The following is a 25,417-nucleotide window of genomic DNA, read 5'->3' as shown; positions in this document are numbered from 1 at the left end:
CGTAACAAGTTTACTTACTGTCAATATTAATTAGTATTTTATTCGGTAAGCAGGTGGAAATACTTCTGACCATAACTTATTATTATCTGTGTGTCGCGTTGATCTGTTAGCGTACGTCAGGTCTTTGTGATCGATATATTACATCGATCGACCTTTATCCTCGTAGCCTACAGTGTACTGACGTTTCTTCCTATGCATTGTGGGTATGTTCGTTTCGTTTTAGATATTTTATATGCTTCCGCTTTTTATGTAAACCCGTTCTTGTCACCACAAACGAATCACCGTTTGTAAGCGTCATCCGTAGCACTTCCGTACCGTTTGCGTAACACTTCCGTACCGTTTGCGTAGCACTTGCGCACCATTTCCGTACCGTTTGCGTAGCACTTGCGTACCATTTCCGTACCCTTTGCGTAGCATTTCCGTACCGTTTGCGTAGCACTTCCGTACCGTTTGCGTCCAAGGTGGAACAGCGAACGTGCATGGGTCTGTATTTCAACCAATAAACATACAAAATGATGTAAGAGTCACTCCCTTTGTATATGCTTACTGAAAGAATATAAAATGTAATTTGTGTAAGATTTATCTCAATTAAGAATATATGCTAGCGTTAACACAATTAAGAATTTTCCCATTTCAATATACGTTGTTTACGAATAAAACCTGTTTTCTTCATATTTTTTTTTAACATTATCATTTCATTTACTAAAACGTCGGGCTTACTTATGCCGTTATCAAGTTCAAATCTTGTTTACACGTCAAAAATGTCATTACACACTCACAGAGTAATTACAAAATTTACCTGAAAAAAACAGTATTAAGTTAAATTTAAAGCAAATATACTGAAGCGCCTATACTGGAATTTAAAATAGACAAAACACTACGGAAACTGAAACTGTACAGAACAAAAACACATCACGAACCTTAACAACAACAAAATATATTGGTCTGATGTTGTTTATAGTAAAAACCGTTTTAAATTACACGGTGGACGTCACAGTCTTTAACTTGGAGCAATTTGTCGTTTCTACAATCTGGTTGTTTTAACTTATCCCAATAAATATCAATTCATTAATCATTTGACAAGTGTATTTTTGATTGGTCCAGTACGTGCTCGTCTGTTAAACTGTTAAAATCTCTTAAACAGGTAAATCAAACCTGGAAATCTTACCTGCACATAGCCGTAAACAACTCGGAGTAGGACAGATTCCCCAGGGCCATACGTTTTAAATAGCCCATCGTAGATTTGGGGTTCAACTTCAGCGGGTACCTCATCATACTGAATGGCTGTAACCCAATCCAAACAAAGATGGCCCGGACTTTTACAATGTCTGATGGAAAAGGACCTGTCAGCTCCTCCACCAGCGCCTCTAGCATTGGATTTGGTTCAGGTTTTATCTTCAAAGAAAATCAGAACAAACACACACAAGTATTACAGTAAGATTATAATGTGACTCGAACCCTATAAAACCTGGTAAATTGTAGTGTAATTGTAATGACCTTTCACTACAGTTTTTTTTTATATAAAATATAAGGACCTACACATCGACAATACAACACCGATACACACACAGTGTACGCAATATAACCTTATGTTGTGTTATAGTGCTTCCTGCTAAAAAAAAAACGTTTAATACAGATAAGACAATACCGAGTGCGCATGGGCGTCAGGTTCTAGCATATCTTCTTCAGTGAACACATCCGACTTTTTGTTTGATGGAGGAGCTATACTGGGATAACCGTCTTCAACTGTATTCGGCATGATGGGCTGAAGGATAAACATATATTTTTAACATTTATTGGATGTAGATGTAATAACTAGTATAATATCGATGCTTTACTGTGATGATTAACTCATCATTAGACATATATGATCCCTTCAAATTTTCATTATACAAAAATATATAAATCTTAAAACGATGACGGAGAACCGTTACTATCATCAAAGAGATTTCATTCAATGTTTAACTTTCGTTATTAATGTATGTTCATATTGTTTGCTTTGACTTTATCTGTTTATTTATTAAGATCTACACATAAACTATTTATTTCCTATTATCATGCATGACTTCAGATTTGAAATAAGTCAATGTATCATTTAACCACATACATCCTTTTCCTTGTAGTTTTTAAATGCCTCCACATCCAATCTCCCGTCGTCCTCTTTGGCCTTTGGCGGACCGTCACCATTAGCAGCGGTGGCCTTTGCCGGAGCAGGAGGCTCCTCAGTAGATGAAGATGATCCCATTGTAGCCTTGATCTAACAATACAAGAAACTGCGATTTTAATGAATTGTGTAAATGATTATTATAAATGTGCTAACTTGTATAAGATCATTGTTGCAATTGGAAGCAATTTCATATAGACTTCAAACTGTAAATATCTGTCTATATGATTATGAATATCATATATATTCATACTTATTGGCCTTTATTAATATCATAAAATAACAAATGACGGCGTATTGATAAACCATTCTATAAACCTCCGTGACACGCTAATGGGCAGTGTATCTCTATGGGACAAGTTAAATATTTACACCTTAGTAATACATCCTTTATACTACTAATATCATTTAGATTTATATATTAGCATTGATAATAATTGCCAAAAGTGTATGATACAAACGGTTAATCAAATAAATCAATTCATATCCAATACATTATATCTATTGGTATAAAATATCTCGGTATAAAGACTCTATTATGGTGTTATGAATGCATTAAAGAAACTATTTGAGTACAAGTATTATGTCGTTCAGGGCGGTAGATCAATCGCCTAAGAGCTCCCCATTGAATTGCACACACCGAATTCTTTGTGCAGAATAAATCGTCTTGTAAAACAATTTAAATAATTTTGTTCAAATAATTATACAAATACCACGATTACCCGAAATATGAAAAGGAAACGCTAGTACCTGAATGAGTAAAAACTATTACCCTTTTGAAAATCAACATTACTATATAAAATCTAAAACAAAATCAAAAACGTCAATGTGAGAGGTCAACGATAATAACTTCATAATATGCTAAGATGTGCGGTAATACAGATGTGGTACATATCGGCCTGATTGAGATGTACAAGACATAGGTATATGGCCAAACGAATTAATTACATTCATAAACGTGTTGAAATTTAAGCATGAAACTATGTTAATCCAATGCTAATATGTCGGCTAGACCGTGATTTAAAACATGTGTTTACAAGAAGTAAAGTTTGGAATTCATTACATATTCAAATTCTTAATAACAACGAGTTGCTCAAGAGATAATTATTATCAAGTCCATTCAAATATGACAAATAATTCAATATCCGTTCGACAGCTATACAGAATGTATAAGTATTTTGTCAGAAACGCTAATCACTCACCTTGCCAGTCACGTGTTACATGTAAAAAAATCCCTTTTATTATATTCCATTGTTGTAAAACAAAAACATAATTTTTAACATGTTTCCAATGATCAAATGTCGCTCATCTAAACGTACATGTTTGTTCAGACAACCAACATAGTTATGTTATTCCTGAATCACACACGAAGGTAATTTTGAGCTCCTTAAATTTTTCTCAAGCGTTTATGCATGGAAGTATGTCAAAATCTCTCTTGTCAACAGAGAATACGTTGCAGTGTAAGTACTGTTCATGGGACAATGATTTATCAATGTACAAGTCCACTTTTGTTTACGGTTTGTACTTCAAATAATAACAAACTATCTAATACTTTATTCAAACAACATTAGATAGAAACTGTCGATTTAAAGCTGAACAAATTCTCAATATGCTATTTTAGAAAATTATCGCCTGTTCAGTGATCAGAAAATCAGCTTAAACTATTTGGTAATTACAACAAAGGCGAGTCCTGATCAAAGGTTAGTCAGGGATTTATTTAGTAATGAACAACGGAAGGACTTCGCTCACAACATAATACACACTGTTTACAGAACAATGTTAAGCCACTAAAAAGTCACGAGCCGATATATACATGTAGCTTTACAAGATGTTGGTGTAATCCACTAATCCACGACTAATACAAATTAAAGGTCACACAACGTAGGTCAAGGCAATCGATGAGTAATTGATATGTTCGTCCGTTAACTAGACGATGCGGTATATTTGCACAGATATATGTATATGTCAGGAGCTATTCTAGTATAACCACGTGACGCATGATCAATGACATACGTATTTCAACACAGGTCGTAAGTTTTAATTAATACGTATAAAGTCCGAAAGAAAACCAGCATTGATACTCCTCTAATATGTGATCAAAATCAATACATTATGTGAATCATAACAAAAATTGTAATGCTGCACCTTATGGTATAAGTGAAGTATTAATATTTGAAAAATGAATAATTCGATTTCTAAACATTCAAATTAAGTTGACTACGGATTTCATTTCTATTACCTGTTAATTAAGACTATATTTGGTTCTCGGTTTTTTTCTGAAATTTGTCATAAAATAGCTCATCAGATATATCTCCGATCATTACCACAATAGGGACGTGTAGAGAATGAGGCACACATGACAATGCATTGTACTAATGGTTTGGATCAGATTTGTATCGCATATCCTGTTTTATCAGCGATATTGTGACGTTGTATTAAGTTTAAAAGGTCAAATTAAAAAATAGCACTACCTGTCTAGATTTAGAAATAACGTCAGGTACAGGTGAAGGTCGATTGCGAATCAGCAAATGAGTACTTGCTTGCAAAATACTGTTTCATTTTTTCTTCATTTGTATGATTTGTTTGTTATTTGCAGAGACTGTACTGCATCATTTCCCGATATAATGTAAAGTTAATTGACATAATAGGTAAATATATAACTTTTGTAATTATTTTAGTACCAAACATATGTATTTAAATTTACATAATTCCAAAACATTATCCTAAAAAAATACGCATGTGGAAAAACCTGTAAAGAAGAAAACAAAAATATACCGCACAGTGAAGGAGCAAGGTCAAATCCAAACTCAATGGCAAGATAGGCACCAAAAGAAAAGGGAAGTCAACATTAAATAGCGGTTATTATATGACTTATATGAAAATAACCATTATTAAACCAACTGAAGATGGCATATTGTATAATCTAAAGACGGCACTTAACGTGGGTTATTGTGTATTATTTTTATTGTTAATACAAGTAGTATTAACAGACAGCTAAACATATCATATATACAATATCTTAAACAACAAATTACGGAAACGGAATAGACAGGTTTCCGGAATAAATAGATAACATTAATAAGAGATATACTGTTGTTGTAAGGTTTACAAGTATACATAGCAAATTAAAGTTTCAGATAACGTTTTTGGCTTTACAACGATATTTATCAATAACGGCAAGGCAGTTCTGTCGGACTTGTAAATTATATTTAACTACCAACTAATGGTAAATTGAGACGATATAGGATTTTCAACTTATAATACAGAATAGTTTAATGTTTACTAGTAATCTATTCTATAATCTATCCTAATGATGTAAAAGTACAAAGACATGGACATGGATATTATTTACAAGAAATGGACACATGTCATTCATATAAGATTATCATGTGCTGTAAATATTTCTGAAAATGTACGTATAATTATCTGAAACCGATACTATTTATTGCATTGTTAATAAAGTAATACTTGCATTGTAGTTTTGTTATGAGTTTTATTCTGAGTTGTATCTTTTAATGTAAAAAAATAACCTAAATAAATGTACATACATATTTGAGTTGGTTGTTATTTGTTTTGTTTGCTATATAGGACGACATAAGTTATCATATATTTGCTTTAAAAAATAATGTAAATGAATCACTGAATCTGCCATGTGGCATTAAAGGATCAGTTGTCTTTCATTCCGAAAACACGTTCCGTCACATCTGTAATCTGTAACAGAAAAAATATCCTACTTTAGTGCGCATGTATATATTACGTTACTGTAGTAGTTATTTCCTTTCTAATTAGAAGCCTGTCTTACATACATAGACATTCGGACTAGATTACTTTATAGATGGCACATGTGAAAAGTAAACGTCAATGTTTAACACATATTATATCTCAGTTGTGTGAGCGGGTGAATCTCTGAGTGCCAACATTTTACATTTACTTGTAGGGATACTTGTTTTGATAGGAATTTTAGTCTTTTTCTTAAAAAGTGTCTGAGATCAAATTGTCTGTTGTCAAATTATAGAAATGAAATGGATTGATAAATTCTTAAGTTTCTATCTTGATAGGGAACTTATCTCTTCAACATGCATTTGGCTGTTTTTCTGCTTTATTTTGGTTTTTGTTTTGACATTTTATAAATGAACTTTTAGGCATTTACATTTCTTTTAGAAAACACCAAAAAAAATCATCGGCGCTTCATATGGGCTTCACAAGTTCAGTTTCGTCATACATGTATGTCAGGTCCAGCATACTCTGCCGATTGAATTACATAACTGTGAAATACCTATATATATAGCTATATCCACCTATAATTTATACCTGTATTCAGCTAAACAAAATAGGTTTTTTTTTATAGAAATCAAGCAAAGTCACTGAAGGTTTATTGTTAATTTTCATAACTGTCAATTTTCATTTTTTTTATTCTTTTATTTGATGTTTTTTGTAATAAAATTTCAATAAAATCTTCTATTAACTTTGTATCGTGGTGTTTGTAAGAGAAAATAACATGAAAATAGCTCAAAAGACCTATTCTGAATAGGTCGATATACAAATTGTATTTCTATACCTCTATATAGCTCAGTTGCCAGAGTTTACTGGACCTGTATATTACCTCATTCTTTTTAAAGTTTATTTTTTTGAAGATTTTTAAAATGAGTACACAACGTTTGAATAAAATATAGAATATAAGGAAACACTTTTCAGTGCTTACTCTAGTAATAAGATAAAAATGGTTTGGACCTATTATGGCAAAAATATCTGAGAGAATGTGTTGCATAAAATAAAGGTTAATATCGAGTTTGCACAGGTGACATGCAGGTTTTATGAAACAGCATATACTTGACTTCCCATTGTTTCATAAAACAACACCTGCCTATTGTTAGTAAATATGTTGGCACTTGGAGAACACCCAGTGAGAACGTGCAATGTGCAAGTTGTGTTTCTTGTGGTGAGTGGGGTGTGTATACATATAATTTTTAGACTGTATATTTAATTAATGTACGTGTACATGTATCGTGTCTGTCGTTTATACGTAACATATACGTTATGAATCTTTATGGTAGTTGTCGCATAAGTAAATGCATCTGAATGTTGTATACATTAAATTACAATTGTTGTATTCCTCCTTATGTGTGCTCTTGATTTATGTACTGACTGTTAGTTATCGTTACACGCTGACAATATATGCAGAAATGTATAGTAGAAAGGAAACTAGTATCTTCAAACAATGGCATAATGTATTCCCATAATCAAATTACGATTAATAATTATCCCATTAGACAAGTCTTGAAGAGTTGTCATCTGGTTCAACGGTACAAAGTACCCACGTCTGTAAAATAGGTATAGCCAGGTACAATTCTCATCACCTACTCAAGCACTACCTCCAATACGTACCCACACATAGAATGTCCCTACTCCAGCACTACCTCCAATACGTACCCACACATAGAACGTCCCTACTCCAGCACTACCTCCAATCCGTTACCACAAATAAAACGTCCCTACTCCAGCACTACCTCCAATACGTACCCACACATAGAATGTCCCTACTCCAGTACTACCTCCAAAACATACCCACAAATATAACGTCCCTACTACAGCACTACCTCCAAAACGTACCCACACATAGAACGTCCCTACTCCAGCACTACCTACAATACATACCCACACATAGGACGTCCTTACTCCAGCATAACCTCCAACACGTACCCACACATAGAACGTCCCTATTCCAGCACTACCTACAATACATACCCACACATAGGACGTCCTTACTCCAGCATAACCTCCAACACGTACCCACACATAGAATGTCCCTACTCCAGCATTACTTCCAATACGTTCCCAAACATGGAACGTCCCTACTCCAACACTACCTCTAATACGTTATCACACATGGAACGTCCCTATTCCAGCACTACCTCCAATACGTACCAACACAAGGAACTCCCTACTCCAGCACTACCTCCAATACGTACCCACACATAAAACGTACCTACTCAAGCATTACCTCCAACACGTACCACATATAGACTATTCCTACTCCAGTACTACCTTCAATACATTTCCACACATAGAACGTCCCTACTCCAGCACTACCTCTAATACGTACTCACACATAGAATGTCCCTACTCCAGCACTACCTCTAATACGTACCAACACATAGAATGTCCCTCCTCCAGCACTCCCCCCAATACATACCAACACATAGAACGTCCCTACTCTAGCACTACCTCCAATACGTACCCACACAAAGAATGTCCCTACTCCAGCACTACCTCCAATACGTACCCACACATAGAACGTCCCAACTCCAGCACTACCTCCAATACGAACCCAGACATAGAATGTCCCTACTCTAGCACTACCTCCAATACGTACCCACACATAGTATGTCCCTACTCCAGCATTACCTACAAAACATACCAACACATAGGAAGTCCTTACTCCAGCATTACCTCCAACACGTACCCACACATCGAATGTCCCTACTCCAGCATTACTTCCAATACGTACTCCAGCACTACCTCTAATACGTTACCACACATGGAACGTCCCTATTCCAGCACTACCTCCAATACGTACCCTGACATAAAACGTCCCTACTCCAGCACTACCTTCAATACGTACCAACACAAGGAACTACCTACTACAGCACTACCTCCAATATGTACCCACACATAGAATGTCACTACTCCAGCACTACCTCAAACACGTTACCACACATAGAACGTCCCTACTTAAGCACTTCCTCCAATACGTACCCACACATAGAATGTCCCTACTCCAGCACTACCCCCAATACATACCAACGCATAGAACGTCCCTACTCCAGCACTACCTTCAATACGTACCCACACATAGAATGTCCCTACTCTGGCACTACCTCCAATACGTACCCACACAAAGAATGTCCCTAATCCAGCACTACCTCCAATACGTACCCACACATAGAACGTCCCTAATCCAGCACTTCCTCCAATACGTACCCACACATAGAATGTCCCTACTCCAGCACTACCTCCAATACGAACCCACACATAGAATGTCCCTACTCTAGCACTACCTCCAATACGTACCACACATAGAATGTCCCTACTCCAGCACTACCTCAAACACGTTACCACACATAGAACGTCCCTACTCTAGCACTTCCTCCAATACGTACCCACACATAGAATGTCCCTACACCAGTACTACCTCCAATACATACCCACACATAGAACGCCCCTACTCCTGCACTACCCCAATACATACCAACACATAGAACGTCCCTACTCCAGCACTACCTCTAATACGTACCAACACATAGAATGTCCATTCTCCAGCACTACCCCCAATACATACCCACACATAGAACGGCCCTACTCCAGCACTACCTCAAACACGTTACCACACATAGAACGTCCCTACTCCAGCACTACCTCCAATACGTACCACACATAGAATTCCCTACTCCAGCACTACCTCAAACACGTTACCACACATAGAACGTCCCTACTCTATCACTTTCTCCAATACGTACCCACACATAGAATGTCCCTACTCCAGCACTACCCCCAATACATACCCACACATAGAACGTCCCTACTCCAGCACTACCTCCAATACGTACCCACACAAAGAATGTCCCTAATCCAGCACTACCTCCAATACGAACCCACACATAGAACGTCCCTAATCCAGCACTACCTCCAATCCGTACCCACACATAAAATGTCCCTACTCCAGCACTACCTCCAATACGAACCCACACATAGAATGTCCCTACTCTATCACTACCTCCAATACGTACCCACACATAGAACGTCCCTACTCCAGCACTACCTCTAATACGTACCCAAACATAGAACGTTCCTACTCTAGCACTACCTCCAATATGTACCCACACATAGAATGTCCCAACTCCAGCATTACCTACAAAACATACCAACACATAGGACGTCCTTACTCCAGCATTACCTCCAACACGTACCCACACATAGAATGTCCCTACTCCAGCATTACTTCCAATACGTACTCCAGCACTACCTCTAATACGTTACCACACATGGAACGTCCCTGTTCCAGCACTATCTCCAATACGTACCCTGACATAGAACGTCCCTACTCCAGCACTACCTCCAATACGTACCAACACAAGGAACTCCCTACTCCAGCACTACCTCTAATACGTACCCACACATAGAACGTCCCTAATCCAGCACTACCTCCAATACGTACATACCCACACATAGAACGTCCATACTCAAGCACTACCTCCAATACGACCCAGACATAGAATGTCCCTACTCTATCCCTACCTCCAATACGTACCCAAACATAGAACGTCCCTACTCGAGCACTACCTCCAATATGTACCCACACATAGAATGTCCCTCCTCTAGCACTACCTCCAATCCGTACCCACACATAGAACGTCCCTACTCCAGCACTACCTCTAATACGTACCCAAACATAGAACGTCCCTACTCTAGCACTACCTCCAATATGTACCCACACATAGAATGTCCCTACTCTAGCACTACCTCCAATACGTACATACCCACACATAGAACGTCCCTACTCCAGCACTACCTACAATACGTACCTACACGTAGAACGTCCCTACTACAGTTCTACCTCCTAAAAGTACCTACACATAGAACGTCCCTACTCCAGCACTACCTCCTATACATACCTACACATAGAACGTCCCTACTCCAGCACTACCTCCAATACGTACCCTGACATAAAACGTCCCTACTCCAGCACTTCCTCCTATACATACCTACACATAGAACGTCCTTACCACACATAGAACGTCCATACTCCAGCACTACCCCCAATACGTACCCACTGCACTACCCCAATACATACCAACGCATAGAACGTCCCTATTCCAGCACTACCTCCCCCTACGGCTGACTCCCGCTCATACGGGTCCACAAGTTTGCATGCAGATTCCGCCGCATCCATACTAACATCGCGTATCTCTAACTGTTTTAGTCCCTACTCCAGCATTACCTACAAAACATACCAACACATAGAATGTCCCTGCTCCAGCACTTCCTCCTATACATACCTACACATAGAACGTCCTTACCACACATAGAACGTTCCTACTCTAGCACTTCCCCCAATACGTACCCACACATCGAATGTCGCTACTCCAGCATTACCTACAAAACATACCAACACATAGAACGTCCCAACTCCAGCACTACATCCAATACGTATCCACACATAGAATGTACCTACTCCAGCACTAACTCCAATACGTACCCTACTCTGGCACTACCTCCAATACGCACCCACACATAGAACTTCCCTTCTCCAGCACTACCTCAAACACGTTACCACACATGGAACGTCCCTATTCCAGCACTACCTACGTACCCACACATCGAATGTCCCTACTCCAGCGCTACCCCCAATACATACCCACACATAGAATATCCCTACTCCAGCACTACCTCCAATACGTACCCACACATAGAACGTTCCTACTCCAGCACTACCTCCACCTACGGCTGACTCCCGATCATACCGGTCCACAAGTTTGTATGCCGATTCCGCCGCATCCATACTAACATCGCGTATCTCTAACTGTTTTATTCTGGTTAGAAATCCGTTTTTGCCCGACTTCTTCATATATTTCTGAATATTAGGCCAGTGCTGCAGAGGGCAAATCAAAATAGGAGATTAAGCAAGAAAACAATGCAAGTATAAAAAAAAATAAAAAAAATGGGTATATACTATTCCAACGTAAATTTGTATGACCTTAAGGGGTTTTCCCGTTTTGTCCTGAATTTCGTGTTAATCGTGGAAACGAAACCATTTTTCTTTGGAAAATTCAACCTGTCATTATTGTCACTAGATCCGAAACCTGTGAAATAAAGACCTAACGAAAATTGTGAATTTTATTAAATCCGCGAACATTAGGGAACAAGAACAAAATATAGATACATATAAGCCGCGATTATTAATACACATTCATAAAGGAATATACAGCCGTTATTCTTGCTAAAATTCACAAACTTATTATCGCGATTATGTTGTTTAAAAGAAATTTATTATTAACATCACGTGTTTTGTGTGAGCCTCCCTATTCACATGTCAGTGATTGACGTGACACACCTACCTCTACATCAGAAGGGGATTCACCCAACAATATCATGGTAGCCTTCATGATGTCGTGGACTAGAGGTCGAGGTTTCTTATATCTCGATATTTCTGACACGGTAAGACGTCCCATACTGAGCACGTTGTGTGTGAGTGAAGGTGGTGATAGACCATCTAGGCATGCTTCTGCTTCTGTGATATTCGGCATCAGCTTGTCATGGTACACGTCACATGATCGGGCTTGTTTAATTGAATATATTAACATCTGTCGATTCTTTCTCTTGATACTCTCCATTAGCGCTTATCAAATAAGGAGAAAAGAACAGTTGTATAAGTAAAAACAGTATACCCTTTACATAAACATACATACTATACGTATCTAAAGATATTTCATTACAGATCTTAATTACTTCTTGATTGGTTTCCGTATTTAATGACATATGACATATTGCTTTATTTTATTATTTTTATGACATAATTTGTTTTTCGTAAACTTTTAACATCAAACATAACAATGGTAAATGCTAGTATATGAAACATAAGAAGACAGGAAAATGTAGATTTTATTTAAAGATATGATCATTTTTTAACAAGACATTCGAATACAAGAGGCACCAGGAAAAAAGAAAGACTGCATAATTACCCGTTAAACTACTACCACGTGTGAAACTGTTATGGAGCAAAGCGTATATTATGATTTATACGAGAAATACCTTGTTTGATCCGGAGAAAGTTGATTTTTTCTGTAGCTCCAACAACTTCTCCTTTACTTTGTATTTTCAGCTGTTGAAATGCGTCCAGTGAGTGTTGAAGTACCTCCGGATTGTTGGATTTCTGTGTGACAAACACAAGTCTTGCCCTCGCTTTCTTCTGGGTAGGATTCTGCGAAAGGGAAACCCGAATGGCTATGAATATCTGTTTGGGTGCTTATACAGCTGTATGAGGAAGGAAACTTTTGCAATCCCTTAATTGAAATATGTATGACGGGTATCCGTAGTACATGGTTTAACATTGTTTTACCTTATGATCTAGCAAATGTTTATAACACCATCTCATAGTTATAATACTATAAACTAGTTAATAGTTTCCCTAGCGACTCTACAGGAAGCAATGCTATGTTGATTTCAATTATTTGATTTGATTTTTTCAGCTCAATTTTGTGACAATGAAATAAAAATGATGAAAAGAATATAAAAGTCATTCAAAAATCATTTTATGAAATTCACAGGGTCATTTAAAAAAGAAACAATATAAGATTTAAGAAGTTGGAGATCGTCTTCTATCCTATAAAATGGGTTGAGAACATGAAACAAGATTAAACACTTTTATTATTTACGGAGATTGAAAGGGTTCTATACAAGTTTATAACTTACATCCCAGACTCGAGTTCGTGTGTTTACCTTCTCCGTGGTGAGGAGATAATTACAGGCCACGACGAACGGGTTATTTGAATGCCTGTCTCGACAGAGGATAACTAGGCCATACTCTCCAGTGACTGGTACTTTAACTGTGACCTTCACCTCTTTGTCTTGTACACTATGTGTGACGTAATGACTGACATCGTTTTTACAGTCGAAGAGTTGCGTTTTGATTGACAGTTCCTCCGTCATGTCAAACAAAACGATGATGTCTTGATTAACGTGAATGTTTAAAACTCCGCCGATGTGAGAGATTGGCACGAGACCAGCGTTCAGCGTGCTGATACAAGGTCCAAAGTCAAGCATTGGATGTTCAGGGAAGGCATTTTTCATCAGTGTTGACTTCTCGCAAACAATCCGAAAAGAACAAAGCCATCCTCGTTTGGAATCGGACAATTTTAGTCTGTACACGCCATCACATGGTAGCCGTACGTTTACTCTCCGGTTTTTGTGGCTGTGTATAATGGCTATAAATCTGTCGAGTTGAACATCCGGGGAACTATCTTCCTCGGATATGTTTCTGTCAAACATCAGTTCTGCGAAAAGCTTTGCATCCTCATCCCGCCCTTCTCTAAGCGTCAAGTTCAGCTTACAGTAGCCATACCTGGCTTGGATAGTGCCGTCTTGGAGGTTCGGCAATTTAATAAAACCATCGAAGAATTGTGAACTGACATAGGGTAGTCGTTTGAATTTTTCTTTTGAGTAAGAATTCTGGAGAAGCTGCCAATCGGTTTTGATAGGAAGACATCTGAAGATGAACTCGTCTGGATCAGTCAGGAAGAAGAACTCGTTCAAATTGCCGTCATCGTCCACATCCAGTGTAGCATTCTCTCCTTCATCTGTAAACCAAATCGTTTCAGTGTATTAATGAGTTGTTACAGAAAAAAAAACATTGCTGTTGTGTTAGATTAGAAAATATATGATGAGCGTATAACTGGACCACATAATAATATTGGTAGTCTCTACATATTTTAATGGTAATTCATTTACTAATATCATTATATATGATCACCTTCTAAAGTCTTTCCTTTAGTCTATTACTAGTTTTATATCACCTGCTTCATTAGTAAGTGCCCACAGTGGGAACACGAGTCTCCAGCCACCCGCCACGTATACCGCCGTCCACGTGTTGACTAGATTGGTTAGACTTTCCTTTCCTACGTCATAACCCTGGCTCTTTGCGAATCCATCCACCAGCACACATGGAATGTGTGCTTTCCTGTTATATTGCATTAGCAGGGAATAGAAAAGATAAATGTATGGTTTATCCACGAATTGTTTTTAACGAAGATTCTTTCTTTATTTGTTTGTTTGTCTTTCGAAAAGACTAAAATTACGTAGGCCTTTTTAGGCCTAAGAATGTTACCGCTGGGGTTAATATTTCATATTTTACTTATGACTTATATCGAGAGTTTAAAACACTTAATAAACAAAAGGTCGAAATTAAGAAATTCATATTTTCATTTTTATATGTATGTTTGCGAAACGATTCTATTGGAAAACCCCTATTGTGTGCTAACATTAATCTATACTTCAGATATAGTGTACATTGTACCTGCATAAAAATGTAAACAGTTCGGCGTAGGAAATATTGCCAGACATTAGCCGCTTCAGGTAATCCGTTGGTGAGTACTTCTCGGGTCTGAAACGCAGTTCGGAAACGCCGAAGATGTGGTACCCAATCCACATGAGGATCGCCCTTACTTTTTGTACCTCCTTTGTAAACTCTCCAGTAAGTTTCAGTAATAGCTCTTCTATCGTCTCTACAGATTCAGGTTTTACCTAAATTTTTGAACCGGAAGCAAGCTTTTAGATTACTTTTGAATGATAACAACAGTTGAAAAAAATAATTTTAAAAGACTTTAATGTTCGGTAAAAATCCTTCTTTTTTAATATTACAAAATGTACATGTTAATATAAAAAAAATATTTTCAGACATGAAAAAATAATTTGTTCAAATTAAAATGATAATGAATATACGAAATGATATTTCAATGTTAGAGAATAAATTCCGCTTTGGCTTCTCATGTGATTCAGATCGTAATTAGTGATGTCTGTTTAAAACCTGATTTTCGTCATCCTGAGCGGTGTTTAGCATGTCGCCCACGTGCACGGTACTACATACCTGTTGAGCCCTACGGTCGGGATCCTTGTACAGGTCCGTTGATGTTATGTCCGCCTTGCTCACTTTAGAAGGACGAGGTGCCGGGTAGTCTTGTGGATTCACCAGGAGTTCCTCTATCTATGTCGATTGATTTACAACAAGTCATCATCAGTTAGCTTATAATAACAGTGATAATCCCAAAGTATTGACATTGACTATGCAAATTTATTTGTATGTAATGACGCGTTACTTTCGCACAGTCAAACTAAAGGCGGGGTTGAAATTTCATCGCCACTCTAAAAAGGTAAACAGCTCCAACTACACATAACTCTGTTTGGAAAGAGCAAATCCCTGGGTTATATTTCATTTCAGATCACGAATATACCAAATATAAAACATACTTTCACGTTCTTTAAAAATTGCATTGCTACAACATATATCACAAGTTTCACTTTGCTTATTCAATGTCTATGAAATTTGTTTTGAATGAAGCAAGTTTCACACTTGCCGAATTGGACTCCTTTAGATTTTGCACTGTGTTGCTCTAGAACTTGTTCGAAGATGATGCATTACAAACCTCATCGTCCAGGACCTTCTTGTGTCGTTTTTGTTTCAGCTTTGTCTTTCGTCTCCCAACTCGCTTATTAAGTTTCATACATATGTCGTCTTCAACAATCTGAGAAAAGCGTAGACAAAGAATAGGTGTTATCCTATCATTGAAAAGTTGTGTAATTAAATACTTTTGTCGCAGATTTATGTTTAAGATTACCATATAATCCTGTCAGAAGTACACTCTATAAACCTTAACAATACAATTTCGTATTCACATGTCGCGGCTGGTCTATTTTCAATAGATGCTATTTAAATGAAATTTAATTCTCGTTGTCACGGAGCATCACATTCTAAGTCATAGTCATCAAATCACTTAACCAAATTGTAATAATTGTTTCAAACCCTTCATTTATATTAAGAATACGACATTTTTAAATTTGTAAAACTTCATTAATGAAATTTTCTGCTTTACATGGATGATAATCAATTATTTTTCATTAAAATCATATGTATATGGCAGATATTGGCCTCGTCTTACTTCCTTGTCTATTTATGCTGATGCATTCAAGACTTAAGGCTACAACAAATTGATAAGAAAGCGATGCTCCGAATTGAAATAAGGGTAATGAAACTGTATTTTCAATTGGGGACAGTCATGTGCATTAACAATATCGTAGGAATTGAGAGTTCCTCACCCGCGTGGTGGAATTTAGGGTGCCATAATATAAGATTGGTCAGTTTTCCTCTAAATTGACAGTCCAAAATACGGTCAGATTTGCTTTTCAAAATATATTAAGTTTCTGACGAAGTTCATTAAAATTTCAAAAGTTAACGATTCCTCGCGACCATGCATTTTTGATATCCTTCTTGTTGTTACTACGACACCTTTATCATACGGACATTTTTACAAATGTTACAGGTAAAATTATAATAAATTTATTTATATGCACGTGTTACCTTATTTAGGACAGTATGTTCGAAGGCGTTGTTAGAATCGTTAATCTCTGGTTGTGCCGAAACCATCCCGATATGACCATCACCCTCGCCTGGCCCTATGCTAGAAAGAGTCTGACCTCGGATATATCCAGTGGATAACACCATTTCCTGTTCAGTGCTACGATCGTCCCCTGGCTGATTGTACCCTGTGTGTGCATGTGCCTGTCTATAAGTGGTTGAATAAAGCATTCCCGCCTCGTCACTAAAGCCCTCCTCTTCCTCATATGGATACAGGTCCCCATATGTGGGAAGTGAAGATTCACGCTCGTTGCTGTCAGCTAAATGTTCGCTCTCGTTTCCGGGAAGTAACACGCTCGTAGGCTGTTCAGGTGACGTGTGGTTCAAATCATAAGGTATGTTATATTGAACTGACCCTTTCCTCTCCTCATTGGACACGTGGACAGTGGGCGTGTCAGTGGTCATGTCATTATTAACGTCCCTTTCATTCTGTAGAGCAGTTTGTTCTCTGTCCACCGATAGAATTTCCTCTGGAGCACTTGTGTTGGAGGTTGATGACTGTCGACCATCCGAGTGAGAAGGTTTTGGTGAAAGATCAGAAGCATATACGACAATAGCTCTCGACCCAGTACTTCCCATCATGACTATTTATATATATTTCCACTGCACTAGTAAAATGAAACATTCCATTTCACAAATGTAGTGCCAGACATGTTTACACGTCTATCATAATACGCCGTATACACTAAATACTTGGATAGTGTGTGACCGTCAGCTGGATGTCAGGGCAGGTCCTATTTCTAAGGGAGACATCATAGTCCGCTTTCTCATATCAAATAATTGCCACCTTCATCTATAATTATAAATTTGCTGCCTTATAATGAATGTTCCGTCATGTGGAAAGGAGGCGCGATATGTCATTAAAAAAGGTCGTTACATTTGAGGTTGTTTTAAAACCATTAAAATATCCATTTAAATTCGAGTATTTATTTACTTGATAGGATTTTCTCTACCAGGTTCTCGTTTACAGGATCACATCAATTAGGCCTATATATGTATATTTGCATTTCATGATTTTACATTAAGGATGGCTAGCTGATTAACCGTTATGTTGTTCACATAATGTACTTGCGTATCACTAAAGCTGTAATCACAACCTAGCTGGTGGTATTCTTAACCATCTTAAAAGCATTTTGAATGTGAAAACTCTTGGATATTAAATGATAATTTACAAGCAAGATATTTAAGAAATGAAATATTAGAAAAAAATCAGTTTCAAAACACAAAAACAAAATTGAAACTCAAAATCGATATGACGTAATTGTAATTCAAAATCGATAAAATAGCGGGAACAGGATCCGAGCAGACACTACTATATATTGAAATGGCATCACTGACCCCAATTACGATGGGTTCACATATTAGCGAAGATCGAATAGCCATAGTGTCCATTAATCATATGACGTCAGTGTCCAATGATGATTGAGAAATAAAACAGCGAAGGTCACATGACGATGGTGTCTACTAATGATGGGTCTAAACAACAGCTATGGTCATATGATGACGGTGTCCACTGATGATTGGGCTACACAAAAGTTAATGTCACATGACGACGGTGTCAACTGATAATAGAGCCACACAACAACGAAGGTCTGTGACGACCTCGTCCACTGATAATGGAGCCACACAACAGCTAACGTCATATGACGACGGTGTTCACTGATGATGGATCCACACAACAGCTAACGTCTATGACGACGGTGTCCACTGAGGATGGAATCACACAACAGCTAACGTCTGTGACGACGGTGTCCACTGATGATGGAGCACCACAACAGCTAACGTCATATGACGACAGTGTCCACCAATGATGAAGCCACACAACAGCTAACGTCATATGACGACGGTGTCCACTGATGATGGAGCCACACAACAGCTAACGTCATATGACGACGGTGTCCACTGATGATGGAGCCACACAACAGCTAACGTCATATGACGACGGTGTCCACTGATGATGGAGCCACACAACAGCTAACGTCATATGACGACGTTGTCCACTGATGATGAAGCCACACAACAGCTTACGTCATATGACGACGGTGTTCACTGATGATGGAGCCACACAACAGCTAACGTCATATGACGACGGTGTCCACTGATGATGGAGCCACACAACAGCTAACGTCATATGACGACGGTGTCCACTGATGATGGAGCCACACAACAGCTAACGTCATATGACGACGGTGTCCACTGATGATGGAGCCACACAACAGCTAACGTCATATGACGACGGTGTCCACTGATGATGGAGCCACACAACAGCTAACGTCATATGACGACGGTGTCCACTGATGATGGAGCCACACAACAGCTAACGTCATATGACGACGGTGTCCACTGATGATGGAGCCACACAACAGCTAACGTCATATGACGACGGTGTCCACTGATGATGGAGCCACACAACAGCTAACGTCATATGACGACGGTGTCCACTGATGATGGAGCCACACAACAGCTAACGTCATATGACGACGGTGTCCACTGATGATGGAGCCACACAACAGCTAACGTCATATGACGACGGTGTCCACTGATGATGGAGCCACACAACAGCTAACGTCATATGACGACGGTGTCCACTGATGATGGAGCCACACAACAGCTAACGTCATATGACGACGGTGTCCACTGATGATGGAGCCACACAACAGCTAACGTCATATGACGACGGTGTCCACTGATGATGGAGCCACACAACAGCTAACGTCATATGACGACGGTGTCCACTGATGATGGAGCCACACAACAGCTAACGTCATATGACGACGGTGTCCACTGATGATGGAGCCACACAACAGCTAACGTCATATGACGACGGTGTCCACTGATGATGGAACCACACAACAGCTAACGTCATATGACGACGGTGTCCACTGATGATGGAACCACACAACAGCTAACGTCATATGACGACGGTGTCCACTGATGATGGAACCACACAACAGCTAACGTCATATGACGACGGTGTCCACTGATGATGGAGCCACACAACAGCTAACGTCATATGACGACGGTGTCCACTGATGATGGAGCACCACAACAGCTAACGTCATATGACGACGGTGTCTACCAATGATGAAGCCACACGACAGCTAACGTCATATGACGACGGTGTCCACTGATGATGGAGCTACACAACAGCTAAGGTCATATGACGACGGTTTCCACTGATGATGGAACCACACAACAGCTAACGTCATATGACGACGGTGTCCACTGATGATGGAGCCACACAACAGCTAACGTCATGTGACGACGGTGTCCACTGATGCTGGAACCACACAACAGTTTACGTCATATGACGACGGTGTCCACTGATGATGGAACACCAAAACAACTCACGTCATATGACGACGGTGTCCACTGATGATGGAGCCACACAACAGCTAACGTCATGTGACGACGGTGTCCACTGATGATGGAACCACACAACAGTTTACGTCATATGACGACGGTGTCCACTGATGATGGAACACCAAAACAGCTTACGTCATATGACGACTGTGTCCACCAATGATGAAGCCACACAACAGCTAACGTCATGTGACGACGGTGTCCACTGATGATGGAGTCACACAACAGCTAACGTCTGTGATGACGGTGTCCACTGATGATGGAGCCACACAACAGCTAACGTCATATGTCGACGGTGTCCACTGATAATGGAGCTACACAACAGCTATCGTCATATGACGACGGTGTACACTGATGATGGAGCCCCACAACAGCTAACGTCATGTGAAGACAGTGTCCACTGATGATGGAACCACGCAACAGCTAACGTCATATGACGACGGTGTCCACTGATGATGGAACCACACAACAGCATTCGTCATATGTCGACGGTGTACACTGATGATGGAGCCCCAGAACAGCTAACGTCATGTGACGACGGTGTCCACTGATGATGGAACCACACAACAGCTAACGTCATATGACGACGGTGTCCACTAATGATGGAACCACACAACAGCTAACGTCATATGACGACGGTGTCCACTGATGATGGAGTCACACAACAGCTAACGTCTGTGATGACGGTGTCCACTGATTATGGAGCTACACAACAGCTAAGGTCATGTGATGACGGTGTCTTCTAATGATGGGTCTACACGACAGCTAAGGTCATGTGACGACGGTGTCCACCGATGATGGAGCACCACAACAGCTAACGTCATATGACGACGGTGTCCACCGATGATGGAGCCACATAACTAAGGTATGTGACGACGGTGTCACAAGATGAAATGCAAAGTAAATTCTTGTATTACTTTTGATAAATGCATACTTCGTAAGTCATGGTTATTGATATATAGCGGACAATTAATAAGCTTAAACGTTATGTTTATCATTTTTTTTTTATTTTTCATTGAATTACATGTTATTTTACAAATTTACAAAAGCTTTGAAATAAAATGAAAGAAACAATATTCCTCTTTTTCACATCTCCTCAATCATATTAAATATTTACGTCCGTCAAGCAAGTCACCTCATAACGTATATTCAATGTCGACATGAATTAAATAGATTTCAATAAAACAATATGAACATGTTTTACTATACTGTAAAGGGGACCCCCTAATGCATCAATGTGTTAATGAATCACAATGTTGTGTCGCCATTGCTCAGTAGAACTTATTCAAATTTTGTAGTTATATTTCTTTGAAGTAAAGAAAATTTTCTGCCACAAAAAAAATATAGGTTGTCAGAATTTTAAGGATTTTAAATGGAAATTTATGTAAAAAGGATCAAATTTGGAAAAAAAATTGAAACACACATTTCTTTTGCAAAAAAATGTTAATAAAAATGATAATAACAGATTAGTATTGCATTAATGTATATCAATTTCATAAATGCTGAAATTGTGTAAAATTAATCATTATAAACGATTAAAAATTGACATTTTATGATAAAACCATATACACNGAGCCACACAACAACTTACGTCATATGACGACGGTGTTCACTGATGATGGAGCCACACAACATCTAACGTCATATGACGTCGGTGTCCACTGATGATGGAGCCACACNTAAAAACAACTGAATTAATGCCTGGACTGCTTTGCAATACTATTTTATTGAAAGAACACACTGTTCTGTCAATAATAAACATACAATATTCATCACTTTAATATTAAAAACAGCTTACGTCATATGACGACGGTGTCCACTGATGATGGAGCCACACAACAGCATACGTCATATGACGACGGTGTCCACTGATGATGGAACCACACAACAGCTAACGTCATATGACGACGGTGTCCACTGATGATGGAGCCACNAATACAACTATTGTGGAAGGTATAACTCTTACCCTTATTGTAGTAATTCAGCTTGTAAGTTTAACTTAAGTTGCATTACAAGGCGATTAAGCAATAAATCGTGTTAGATGAAATCACTACAATAAGACTATACTTTACCTTCCTCAGTTGATACAAAAAGCATACACATGTATATATTTAAGATTAGTTTGATGCATTGATGCATTATGGGGTCTCACATGCCGTCAACCTATATCTCTGTATATCTTACATGTATGAGTTTATGCTATAGACGTTACGCATTGTTATGCTAAATATATGCTGACATACCACACATCTCATATATCAATAGTTATAGTCAATATCTACGTATGTAAAACATATCACACAGTAGCGAATGATATCATGTGATCTATAATGTTCGAATGAACTAAGATATATCTTGAATTGAAACATGAACGTAAAATGAATTCAAGTTTGTTCACATGTTTCCCTGGCATTTTTTATTATGTGACCGTAGCATCTACTTTTCAAAACTGTTCTAAACATCCTACTGCTTCACATGTTCATATATACCGCCTAGTTGTCCAACGCATATTTATCTTACAAGACGCTAACAAACCGCTATGTTAAGAAATTGTGAAAAGTTTACAATCATCATTGTGTTTCTATATAAATAATAGTTTGAGGTTGAAGTTCAGCATTTTGTAACAAACACAAGACGTGAGCTTTGTATAAAAAATGCATTTAGCAAACCAGACGTATATCACTTGGGTCCAACTAATAAGGGGAGACGATAGATCTAATCAGAAACATTTGTATACGAGTTATCGCCCTTAACCTGTTAAGTATTTCTGTTTTGTAATATCCAACTTAAAATATTATAAAGAGATATGGGTTTTTAAAGCTGTTTGACTAATATGGTTGTTTGAGATATATGACTGAATTTGTGTCTGAATGATATGGTGGCGTAAGATGTTTCAGGTAGGTGATGTCCGACTGATATGGCAATGTGATGTTTCATTGAACTGTTGACTGTTCAAATTCCGGCTGAGATTTTGTCTGTTCACCGCCATCATAGTACCCGGTCCACTTCAGTACTTCTTTGGTGATGTTGTAAACCTAGAACGAAGGACAAAATAAATAGCATTCCTTTTAAGTGTTGACAACAACATACCACTACTTTCAACGGGTCAATCAATGGCGACAATACTTGGCAACCATAAACTGTGATGATGATGATGATGATGATGATGATGATGATGATGGATGATGATGCTGATATACGATGACATGCCATGTTGTGAAAATTTGACCGTAATGTCGAAACATTCTTTTTCTTTTACTATGTTTCATGTTTGGTTGAAACCATGTGTAAGATGTAATTTAATCAAATATGATAAATACAACTTGTTGTATAAGTATAATAAACGCTACTTTACAGACATATTAAGCATGAATAACGTTAGTCGACGGAAAATACGACAGAAAACTTACCCAGACGTAGAAAGCTCCCGCGGCAGCGCTAGCCTCTAACAGGTTGGCCTTGTCGTACTGTGAGATGATGTCGGCTGCACGCTGGGCCGTCTCTGTTTCTAGGTAGATTGTGTCATACTGTTTGATTTTATAAAGCACATTCTCCCTTCCTGCCTTCCTCAGTAAATCTTGAATGGCTTCCCAATCCTGACGAGATATTCAAACTTATCTTTTAACATTTAATTGAGTGTATAAGACACTACGGACCCTTTCAGATTATATCAATGTTTATAACAAATAAAAATATCATATACTAACCAGATAATATAAATTATCGTGTTTAGTCTGCACTAAACCCAACAGCAAACACAGGTTATACTCAGCTATGTTTTTGTGGATGAAATGAAAAACATGTAAATTGTCGAAAATGAGCATTTATTCTAATATATATATATGTATACATATTTGTGTTGATTTTTATAATAAGGTGTACAAAGAACCAAAAAAGACGGGGCTTGCTTCAAAATAAACGCCACAAACTTGAACTTAAATAATACCATATTTCTGTTCAAGTGCCCCACTCCAGAGAAACCTGTGTATGTTATAATGTACCAATATCGCACCATGCAAAATATTGTGTCACTATTTACAAAAGCATTTAAGATATATCAAACAATCAGAAAAAGACATGGCATCATATGCTTATTAGCATTTCTGACAGTTACTTTTCGACAATTTAAGTGTTTGTTATTTTATCGACAAAAAACATAGCAGAGTATAACCTGTGTGTGCTGTTGGGTTTAGTGCAGACTAAACACGATAATATAAGATTAAGTAGCTTACATATAATAAAAAAATCAAGATGGTAAATGAGTCTTCATTCCATTAATTTGACATCTGTAACATATCTAGACGCAATCGTCTTAGTGTGAACATGACGTTTAATTAAACTTCGGGCCGACTGTGATCAATCTCATATAAAACGTATACTCAACAATTTTATGTATGCTAGCATTGCCAACCATGTGTGTCACTTTAAGTAAAACTAACTTGGCTTTCTAAAGTAATGCCTATTCTGAGATACAGTCTTCAATTTAACACCACCAAAGACACAAATGTATTCCTGCAAACGCGGATATTTAACTGTAAGGAAGTATTCGCGTTGAAATTTCGCGGTGTGGAAAGTTTAACTAGTGCAATTTGGTTCTAAAATCTATTTCTCTAACAACCACTACAGGTGTTCTCACTCCCGACTCATTGGATACACCTACTAGGAGTTGGTAAACACTTTTTGTTACCTACTAGTTAGTAACACTC

The 25,417-nt window shown here is 38.1% G+C and overlaps 1 protein-coding gene across 1 annotated transcript in view; it reads right to left on the bottom strand.

Moving 5' to 3' along the window:
* Positions 1 to 25,417, bottom strand: part of LOC110445722 — a 47,586-nt gene that overhangs the window by 12,627 nt on the left and 9,542 nt on the right. Inside the window, exons 11-25 of the mRNA XM_021490501.1 lie at positions 24,122 to 24,307; positions 23,647 to 23,746; positions 17,292 to 17,932; positions 16,360 to 16,458; positions 15,804 to 15,920; positions 15,234 to 15,460; positions 14,734 to 14,897; positions 13,661 to 14,517; positions 12,974 to 13,142; positions 12,280 to 12,560; positions 11,625 to 11,813; positions 11,016 to 11,147; positions 2,108 to 2,257; positions 1,649 to 1,765; positions 1,169 to 1,395 (exon numbers count right to left, since the gene is read on the bottom strand). Coding sequence (XP_021346176.1) covers positions 1,169 to 1,395; positions 1,649 to 1,765; positions 2,108 to 2,257; positions 11,016 to 11,147; positions 11,625 to 11,813; positions 12,280 to 12,560; positions 12,974 to 13,142; positions 13,661 to 14,517; positions 14,734 to 14,897; positions 15,234 to 15,460; positions 15,804 to 15,920; positions 16,360 to 16,458; positions 17,292 to 17,932; positions 23,647 to 23,746; positions 24,122 to 24,307 — 3,656 coding nt within the window. The remainder of the gene's footprint in view (positions 1 to 1,168; positions 1,396 to 1,648; positions 1,766 to 2,107; positions 2,258 to 11,015; positions 11,148 to 11,624; positions 11,814 to 12,279; positions 12,561 to 12,973; positions 13,143 to 13,660; positions 14,518 to 14,733; positions 14,898 to 15,233; positions 15,461 to 15,803; positions 15,921 to 16,359; positions 16,459 to 17,291; positions 17,933 to 23,646; positions 23,747 to 24,121; positions 24,308 to 25,417) is intronic.

The sequence above is a fragment of the Mizuhopecten yessoensis genome, unplaced genomic scaffold, assembly GCF_002113885.1.
Source record: "Mizuhopecten yessoensis strain PY_sf001 unplaced genomic scaffold, ASM211388v2 scaffold2329, whole genome shotgun sequence".
Lineage (NCBI taxonomy): Eukaryota > Metazoa > Mollusca > Bivalvia > Pectinida > Pectinidae > Mizuhopecten > Mizuhopecten yessoensis.
Note: the sequence above shows the minus strand (reverse complement) of the source record. Positions and strands in the feature narration are given on the sequence as shown.